General features: G+C 40.8%; 1 protein-coding gene across 1 annotated transcript; it reads right to left on the bottom strand.

Moving 5' to 3' along the window:
• Window positions 1-1,582: 1,582 nt before the first annotated feature.
• On the bottom strand, window positions 1,583-4,981 carry LOC108379936 (putative uncharacterized protein DDB_G0288537; the record flags this gene model as incomplete). Its single annotated transcript, XM_017636304.1, has 2 exons — window positions 1,583-2,203; window positions 4,529-4,981. Coding segments are annotated over 2 exons (1,074 nt in total), but the record flags the coding sequence as incomplete, so codon positions are not given.
• Between the last annotated feature and the right edge of the window lie 5,281 nt (window positions 4,982-10,262).

The following is a 10,262-nucleotide window of genomic DNA, read 5'->3' as shown; positions in this document are numbered from 1 at the left end:
CCGACGAAGAAGATTTATCCAGATTTAAGTTTAAAAATATGTTTTTTGAATAAGGTTACCACTTGTTTCCAAAGTTAAATTTAATGTATAGAATAAGATAAATGAATGACTACAATATTGAGAACAATCCACATTGCTTTGAAAAAACTTTATTTCCAAATTACATGCAAGAGTGTTGCCATCTGTATTAAAACTAAATTCAACTTGAATTAAAGGAATTTGATAATTTAAATATGTATCACAATATATGTGTCAGTCGAAAAAGGCTTACCAAGGTATTGTTTTCAAATATTTTGAACAGGGTTGCCACCTGTTTGCGAAGTCAATCTTAATTAAAGTAATCATAGGCTTTATTAAGTATTAAAATGAATGTGTGGTAAGCCATCCTTAGGCCTTTGAGCTGGTTTAAAAAGGCTCTATTTCTGAACTATATTTAGGAGGGTTGCCACATATCAAAAAAAAAACCATTCGATTTAATTCATTAGATATGCTAATTGGGATCAACTTGTCAAATAACGCATAATTACAGACATCTAACTTAATTATTTTTCATGCAAATATAGGTTCGAGTATTTTTTATGAAGTGTGAAGTAAAGTGTTTTGTGATATAATATTAGTTTTCATTTTGTGAATTTGGTGATACCGCCCATATATAACTATATAAGTTTATCGAAGATGTTTGAAATAGGAATAAAACTTAGAATTTTTTACTTGTTAATTGGTAAATTCATCCTCAGAAATTATTAACTTACGAGGAAATCTCCGCAGATTAAGAAATTGCTTTTAGGTTCTTAAAAAAATATTTTCTGGTTTTAAGCGAATTTATTATTGCACCAAATAAGGACGGCTAGATATTTCCATAGCTGTCACACTGTATTTTATTTGCTTTCTTTTAAATTCATCTGTTGTACTTTAATTTGATGAAGGGAAAAGTAGTTAAAGACCATGAGCTTTTTCTGCTGCAATCTTATAGAGATTTGATTGAGTACTGACGTCGGCCCTCATTAACATCAATTAAACAGAAGAACAAATCGTCATCGGGAGGAATCATTAACATTATATCCTCTTAAACTTCAAGTTTTATATTCTTTCCTCTCAAGTGAATTTAAAATGCCTCTAATGTTAAGAAATGAGCTTAGCCTTTTCGAAAAACTAGCAATTTAATCCCTGAGTCAGTCGGAAAATTCCATCTTTCACATCTCATTTCCACAGTCGGCTAATAATTCTTGTGGCACAGCGATTTCTGCTTCGTTGCCGCTTGTGAAATTAACCACGCGCACATACAAAATTTCAATTAAAAATTTCACGAATCAGCAGAAAGAGTAAACTTGAACTTCGACTTCCATATGCGCATCCACATAGCACCCACTTGCCCTACGTCAGCCCACGCGTATAAGCAAAATACTTCTTCCTAGTCCCACAGCCGATTGCAATTGCATTAATATCTTTGCAATTAGCTGCCACTGCAGCATCTGCGATATCGGCTTCACATTTTCCCACAAAACTTCAGAGCAATGTCTGTTCACCCAGGCATATATACACCCAAATACAGACCCACCTCCACTCGGCTATCCACACTTACCTAGCTGCTGTTCCATTCGCTGTTGCTGCTGTCGCGATTTTTTCAGTGTGCCAAAACGTTGTGGCGGCTGTGGCGGTGACTGCCGCTGTAGCTGATGCTGCTGCTGTTGCTGTTGCTCGTACTGTTCTTGCAACTGTTGCAGCTCGTCCGCGTACTCTTGTCGCCGGCTACTTTCCCCAATGACGGCTTGGCTGACAACGCTCAAATTGTTGCTGGCTGGCGCACCCATACTGTGGCTGCTGATATTTGAAAAATCGTGTGGGCTACCGCAATTGCCAGGCGTAGACGTTGCCACCGTCGTTGATGAAGACGCCGCCGCCGCTGTGCCGGATGCTTGCGTTATGTGCGGTGGCGGTGGCACCGGATATCCGACATAGTCAACGACGCATTGCGTCAGCGGATCCAGACAAGTGCCATACGTCACCGAGCCGGGCGTTTGTTCAATGTAGATTTGGCCAGAAGCCGCCGCCGCCACCGCCGCCGCCGCCGAGGAGTGTTGCTGTGAAGCAGCCATTTTCACACGCCACAGCGTATCTTGCGCGCTGGCTAGACTGCTGCAGATGCTGTTCGAGTTGGTGGAGTAATTATTCTCGGCTGATGGATAGTGCATGCCAGAAGACCCTGAAAGCGGTGCACGGTGCGCGGAGAAGAGATGAGGAAAAGAGAAAAAAAATGAAAGTAAAGTTAATTATATTTTGAAGTGAATGTTAGCTTGGTTGGCAATGGGAGTAAAGGCAAAGATTGGTGAGCGAAAATCGGCAGTGGTTGCGGTTGGTGCAAATTTAAAGTGATTTAAATGAAAGTGTGTGGTAGTTACATAGAAGAAGGTGGTGCAATTATTCCTTTAAGGTGAGATAGAAAATGCTAGAAAATAAAGTGCGAGTTAAAATTATGTACATCATTTAAAAGTTGCCTTATACGAAAATATCGGCGTGATGTTTTTATACCCGAGCGCACTTGTGCACAAGGGTATATTAATTTTGTTCACATAACGGTTGTTTGTAACAGCCAAAACGAATCGAGATAGATAGATAGAGACAAATGTATACATAAATGCTCAGAATGAAAAGAGAAGTCGACTAAGCCGTGTCTGTCTGTCCGTCCGTCCGTGTGCACGATAACTCGAGTAAAAATTGAGATATCTCAACGCAATTCGGTATGTAGGTTTCCCCTTATCTGGGGTAGGTTGGTATTAAAAATGGGCGAAATCGGACTGTAACCACGCCCACATCCCATATAACGGTATTTTCGAAAAATGCAAAAACTGCGATGTTTCAGTAAATATTGGATCCAAAATTATTGAAAATTAGTATGTGAAGCAGAATTTTGGTAAAAAATAGTATTATTAAGAAATTTTTGGAAAATGGGCATGACCACGCCCACTTATGATGAAATGTTGTATCTTAGAAGCCGCTTCACCAATCCGTACCAAACTCGGTACGAGCCTTGCCTAGGGCCTAGCTAAGAAATCCGTTGAAAATCTTTGAAATCGGGCAATAACCACGCCCACCTCGCATATAACGGTAATTTACAGAAACACGAAAACTGCGATAAACTAAAGTAACTACTAAAGCTAATTGACTCAAAATCGATAATTACAATAACCACTCAGCAGTTAATTATTATTATTATAAACTTTTGGATAATGGGCGTGGCGCCGCCCCCTTATAATCACAAATGTGCATCTCGATAACCGATTCATCAATTTCTACCAAACTCGGTGCACTCAATAATCTTAGCACAAGAAAGAAATTTGTTGAAAACTATTCAAATCGAACTAAAATTACACCCACTTCCCGTATAACGGTAAATTTCAGACATCCGAAAACTCCGATATTTTAATAACTAATTATTTCAAGGACTAATTACTCTACTAGACTGGTTACAATAATCTCCTAACAATAAATAAGACCGCTATAGACTTTTAGGAATTGGGCGTGGCACCGCCCACTTTATGTCTACAAGCTGTATCTTGGTAACCAAACTTGGTTCAATTATTTCATTAAGTCTAAGTCAGCATATTATCGATTAAGACTTGTGAGGTATCATTGGAAACGTATTTTCTCACCCTTTTTATTTCATGCTAATAAATGTATTCAAAGAATGAAGGAGAAAGGTAGGATGAACGAGCGTCATTCCAAGTTTAATTAGGATATGTTGGCATTTGAAAAAAAAAAAAATTAGACACGAATGATTTTTTTTTGCAAAGAAATAAAAAGAGTGAGAAAATGCCTTTCTACTGAGACCTCATAAGTCTGAATCAGAATAATTTTTTGCCCAGTTATTCAAATTTTTCTTAAATCAATCTTTGAGAAGAGTTATAAAACGGCATCAAAAATCTCATAATTACGATTCCGTTGAAAAGATTTTTAAATATTTTTATGCCGATTTTTCAGGTCACGTATATCTTAATATTTTTCCGAAATATTTTGGTGGACGTCTTTAAATATGCTAGATTTTGTTATCACGGCGGAAAATCCGCAACTGTTTTTGGTGATGCAGTCTAATGTATATACGAAAATTGGCTAAAAAATAACATACAAAAAGTCTTGGTGCACAGATGAACAGGAAGAAGAAGAAGAAAAAGCTTAATAAACTCTCGTGCAAAAGTTGGTGCTCGATTGGAAAAAAGCAGCGTGCAGTGCATTAGATAGGCGACGGTGCGTTCCAGGTGCTCAACAACAACAGCAGCAGTGAAGTTTAGGTGTGTCTGCAGGCGGCGTGGCGGCAACAACAAGAACCACGAGAAAACACAAAATCAAATTAAAGAAATGCCTAGACGCCACAGAAATGTGTAACCGCCATGGCGCGTGGTGCTATCTACATATGTATGCTAACTACACGAAGCGCATTGCATAAGTTGCCACCGCCTACGCCGCGGACGCTGCCACAGCCACAGCCCCACCACCCCCGCCACGCTGGCGTTGGGGCGCAAATTAAATTTACCTGAAACTGTTGGTGGTTTTGTGGTTTCGCGGACATTTGCCGCTACTGTCATTGACATGAACGCTGTTGACATGCTCGCCGGGCCAACGCCACATCCTGTTTGCATAGGTGTTGCTGTTGCTGTTGCAGTTGTTTTCTCCGCCGATTTCGCTGTTGTTGGTGCTAATTTTGTAGCAGCATCACATTTTGCGTTGTGGTCGCCGCTGTCATTGGCGCTATTACCATTGCCACCATTATTGTTGTTGCTAGTGTAAATATTGTTGATGCCACCACCGCTACGGCTTACAAACGCCGGTACGTGACTAACAGCCATTGCGGTGGGTTTGCTCAGCTGTTTGCCGTTATTGCCCTTCGAGTTATTGTTGCTGTTGCTATTTACGCCATTACTGCTGCTCTTCTTGTTTTGTTTACCATTGTTGTTGCTACCATATAAATTTAAGCCAAATGCTGGTCCTACAAATATTTAAAGGTTGCGCATTGGCCATCGCAGACAATTCCAAGCGGAAACGGGTTGGGGGACGGACGCGCGTGCGGAAGAACGAAAATGTGTTTATAGATCAAGATGTTTTTCGCTTACTTGTTGTTGTTGTTGTTGTAAATGTATACACATAGTTTTTGTTAGCATATTTTTCTAAAAAAGCTGCTCAAAGAAAATATGGAAATTCGGTTGGCGGCGATTGTGATAAGGGTCCCGCAGGAGGAGCACACTAACTACACACAAGCTAACAAATGCTTTCGTATTGGCCATTGAGTAGTTGAGCTTGTAGTTGTGAGCTTGCACAAAGCAAACTAAATTTAAATATTCTAGGAAGTAAATATTCGCTGTTTTGCTCAAGTGCTGTGGTTAGAAGCCCAGTTGAACGCTTGGAGAGAGTGGCCAGCTTTCGCGCATTGGATAAAATTAAAGCGAAAGTCTGCATAGTGTTTTGGGCGCAGTAAAATAAAAGTGGAACACACTGTTAGGCTTAAAATTAAAATTTATATTGAACAATTTGTGCACGTGGTTGTAGTTGCATAAAAATATCTAAGCCAAATTGATCATCCGCATTTTATGTTTTATTTTTTGACGTTGGTTGGAAACTGCACAGGAACTCAGACACTGCGGAATGGTGGCGCGCACTGCTATTCTTCCCCTCAGCAGCAATCAATGTAGTCCTCAATATGTTGCCCATTGATGTATGCCTAAAGGAAACCACGATGTACTCAGTGGTATGACTCGAGAGAGTCTGGGCTGTGGAAAACGAGGATCTTAAGGCATAGCACAATCTTAAGCCTTACCCCCATGGCAAATACAACCACGGCCTATATGGTAAATGGTATTTGGCTTGAATGCTCCTATGCGCTTTCCATCCACAAGCGAATGGAGAAGGGACTAAGCTGCCGATAAGGAAGCCATCTGTATCTACACTGACGTGTCCAAGATGGACTGCGATGCAGGTACACGAATATATTTTTAGGAGCTTGGAGTTAGTCGGTCCCTTCGGATTGCAAAACCATGCCAGCATATTTCACGCAGAAGTTCTGTGAGGCCTTTGTGGGATACTAAATATTGTGCTACCAGGAAAGAAGGAGTGGTTAGTTAGCCAGGCAATACTCGATGTCCATCTCTATCGTCTCTGTTCGCAATACTTGTAACTTGGGAAACTAGCAAGGAGGAGGTGGCTAGAGATCCAGATTTGCAAGATTGTACGATAGCTTTGGCCTGACTTTTGAAGGAAATGAACAGCAGAGCTGCTTTTTATCTGGAGATACCGTTTTAAGGGTACCTTCCCGATGCCCGGTCATCAGCCACGCAGTTTCCCACGATTTCACAGTGATCCGGCACCTAAACTAGGCTGGCTTACTAAGAAGAACTCCAAAGCGACTGATAGAAAGGCTAGGCATTCTTTTACCGATTTCGAGCCCACCATCACACCCTTTAGAAGTGAGTCTACCACTTTCTTGATGCCAGCTATTTCCACCTGAAAGACACTGAAGTCCGGAAGTCTGAACATAGTTCTGGTGGAGAGTTCCCGACAGAAGAATCCTCCACCAATCATATCCCCAAGTTTTAATCCGTCCGTGAAGAAGTTAAGCGCTCCCTTCTTGGAGTAACCCCGCTGTAATCTATGTGTTCGGGGCGAAGTCAAAACCCTGCAGATCTCCAGGGTATTATCACCCGGTTTCCCTGATCCTAATAGCAGTTCGTGCTGCGACAATTTTGTCTGCAATATCTACAGGTGCCGTGTTCAATATGACGTTAAGCGCCAGTGTAGGTGTGGTTCCTAATGCTCCACTAATTCCGATTAGGGCGATCCGCTGTAATCGCTCCATTTGTTTTACAAGAGCCCCTATTGAGTACAAGATATCGCAAATAAGTGCATTTGGCTGTACTTCGAAGTACGTAGTACAAGAGTTAAAAAAGAAGTACTGTACTTCCGAAAAAAGTACGGTTGGTCACATTAATAAAGAAGATAAAGTTGTGTTAAAATATATCGAAAAATTTTAGGCGTCAAAATATGAGAAAGCAAAAACCAGCCTTTAGGGCTGTGATCGAGTTCAAAGATCCTTAAGGAGAAACGAAGAAAAACTGATAGATCGAAAATCTTTTGCAGTGTTTTTTCACGCTTTCCTTGCTTTAGGCATGAAAAGTTCTATTACCTGCCTCCATAGCTGTTGTCTGTAGCTAAAAAGAGACTGGCCCTGTTAATTGTGGTTGGCCAGGGAGTTATTCCGGTCCATCGCTGAATCCATCGTAGTCTTATTTTCGTGAAATCTACGAAAACACGGTCACCTAATCCGTATTGCTATGAAAATCTGTACTACGATAGATTCATTGATATATATATGTAGCTGGTATAATTTCATTAGCACCCTAAGCTAACATTCTTTGACCATTTAATTGACTAAACCGCCGCGCCTGTAAGCGATAGGGGCTTCCGCCACCAGACTGGCTGACAACTGAGGTCTGATAACCTCCTACTTTTTTTTAAGTCGGTAAAAAAATGCAAAAAAACGGCAAACAATATAGAAAACAGGTCTATTCTTAACAGCGGTCGCCCTTCGGCAGGCAATGGCAAACCTCTGCCATGAAAAACAGCTTTTAATAAAAATACAATCGCCGTTCGGAGTTGGCGGAAAACTGCACGTCCCTCCCCTTTGTGTGTCAACATCAAGGCGCATGCCACAAATCGGAGGAGAAGCTCGGCCAAAAAATAATATCACTTGTAAGATTTTCAAACCGACACACTGTGCTTGACCCAACAACCCCTCACTATGCTGTCTCAGCAAATAAAAGTGAATAGAGGAGAGATTACTGGGGAGCAAGAAGTCGGTGCACACAACGCCATAAGCAAAAATATATATTCATAGACTCGTTCGCACAAAGCTAAAGGCCAACTGGACTACATCATTCCCTATTTCTAATGCGCCACAGCCGGCCGACAATGACTCCTGAATAAGGGTGGCGATGGCGAAAAAGCGCGCAATGGTAAAAGTAACGGTAAATGGAAAAGCAATCAAAACGGAAGCGGAAATGTACACAATAGAAACTTGAGCATTTTCTCCTTTTAATTATGCGCACTTATAAATTTCAAGTAACTGTGGACACAACAACAACAAACACCAACAGCAATGGAAATATTGTAGTAAGCCAAAGCGCCAAAGGCGACCAAGTGCAAATCAACAACAACAAACACAAAAATAACTAAATGACAACTACTTGTGACAACCGCAAATATGCAAAAACAAAAAAAAACAAATACAAATATATACACAAAACAAGCACACGCTGAAGAGTTGTTAGTTGGGCAATGCAAAAAGAAAAAAAAAAAAACCGGTCCGAAAAAATTGTACAAAAATCGTTGTAGAACTGCTTGCCAAGTGGAAAAGTTATTGTTACTGCGATGCATTGCAAGTGCCCCAATAACAACTTGAATGAATGACCAAATGTAGAAACAAGTACACAGAAACAATGGCGGGCATTTTCCTAAGAAGTAATAGTAGCAATAGTACGTTAAAGCTAGATATGGGTTAAGCGACTAGGGTGGTCTTTAATTTGAGATTTTTCGAAAACCGGATGAATATTTACGCTTCACGCCTCTAGTTTTAGCAGTGTAGCTATAGGCCTGGTCAAAAGGAGTATTTGGAACTTCATTCGCAAAGCGTTTACCGACAAGGTCTCTTAGACCTTCTGTGCTTGTTGAATATTTCTGACGATTGGTCAACTCAAGGGGGCGCGATGAAACCGATTATTACATACACCGTACTGGCCTGTTGGTTAAAAATTCTCTAGAAGCTCCGTAGGTTAATAATTATAATCCATGTAATGAACATTTGTTGGGAAATAATCAAAAATTCAGCATACGCATGGATCCCAGTTCGATGAAGGAGTAAGACAAGTTCACCAATTGTCACATATATGGAAGGTGAAAAGTATGATTTTCCTTTTTTCTTCAACTTCGCCATCATTTCTGACTGCCAAGCTGTGACTAATGTCTGAGGTCAATTACTGAGTAACTCCTGAAGCGTTCAGGAATGTTTAACACATCCACTTGGAGGCAGTGTGGGGGCTAAGCTGCACTGCCATCAGGTCCGCTTCAGGACCAGAGTAACGCGAATGCTTGGTTAGCCACAATTTGAACTGCTCATTCCCGGGCTCGTGATCATTAAGTGCAACCAAAACAACAACACTCTCACAAAAAAAGGTTTGTGCTAGACTCTGAAAGAAAAATTCGACCAGTGAACACACGGACCTGGAACACCATTGATAAAAGTGTGTCGACTGCCGGCTCTGTACGTAAAAGAGAACCTTAAGGGGGAACGGACGTGCGAAATAGAGTGGGTAAAAAGACGCGTTGATCCATCTCATCCATCTGCTGGCCTAAAGAAAAGCGAGGTATATAGACAGTATCTGATCTACGCGCCGATTGACCGCCATTAACCGCCACGAATCTATATCATAATTTAAAGGGAAGGACGCTATATTACATCGTAAACCATTGAGACACTGTTTCATGTTTTATGGTTAATTTCTGGTCAATAATAAAACTTGAAGGAGGTGCGAAATGAATCCTCCATGAGTGTCCAGAATATTGCAGGTTGCGGCTTACTCTTCTGTGAGTAAATTTTCTATCGAATTTGGTTGGTGTTGGTGGTTTTCTCTTCATATGCATCTTTCAACGGCTGCGGGTTATCAAACTCAGTTGGCAAAGAAGAGAAACGACCTGCATGTTTTATTGGAGTCGCCTAAATCGCTTCAGTACTTACAGCACCAATCAAGCAGTCCTTTCGGGAACTGATAAAACTGAAAAATTGAGCTGATCTTAGACTTGTCACGCACAGTTTAACACTTTCTCTTCTACAGTTTGAACTCTTTCTGGCTCTTAACTCCATTTGTCCAAACCTGCAGGCGACCTTAGCAACAAACGAAGTTTACTTTTTATTTAATTCAATTTTATTTTATTAAATAACGCATACAGCTTGTTTCGATTGTTTTAGTTTAAAGTTGGTTTTTATTTCCTATTTTGATGTTGTTGTTGTTGCGCATTCACCTTTCCTTTCATTCTTTACTAACTAACTACTAACTCCTCGCTGGTTATTGTCGCTGTGAACTACGGCGTGCTGATTATGCAGCGCTTGAAATGTACTAAAACTGTTTTGGTTCTTATTTTTTTTTTGTTGGACATGTAATTTCGCCGTGCCAATAGCGTCATGCCAGCGGCACTCCACGACCCCTCACATCCGCCGCTTGGCA

Source organism: Rhagoletis zephyria, unplaced genomic scaffold (assembly GCF_001687245.7).
Source record: "Rhagoletis zephyria isolate East Lansing unplaced genomic scaffold, Rhagoletis_zephyria_1.1 Rzeph_scaffold_17745, whole genome shotgun sequence".
Taxonomy (NCBI): domain Eukaryota; kingdom Metazoa; phylum Arthropoda; class Insecta; order Diptera; family Tephritidae; genus Rhagoletis; species Rhagoletis zephyria.
The sequence above is the reverse complement of the archived record's forward strand: the minus strand, read 5'-3'. Positions and strand labels throughout refer to the sequence as shown.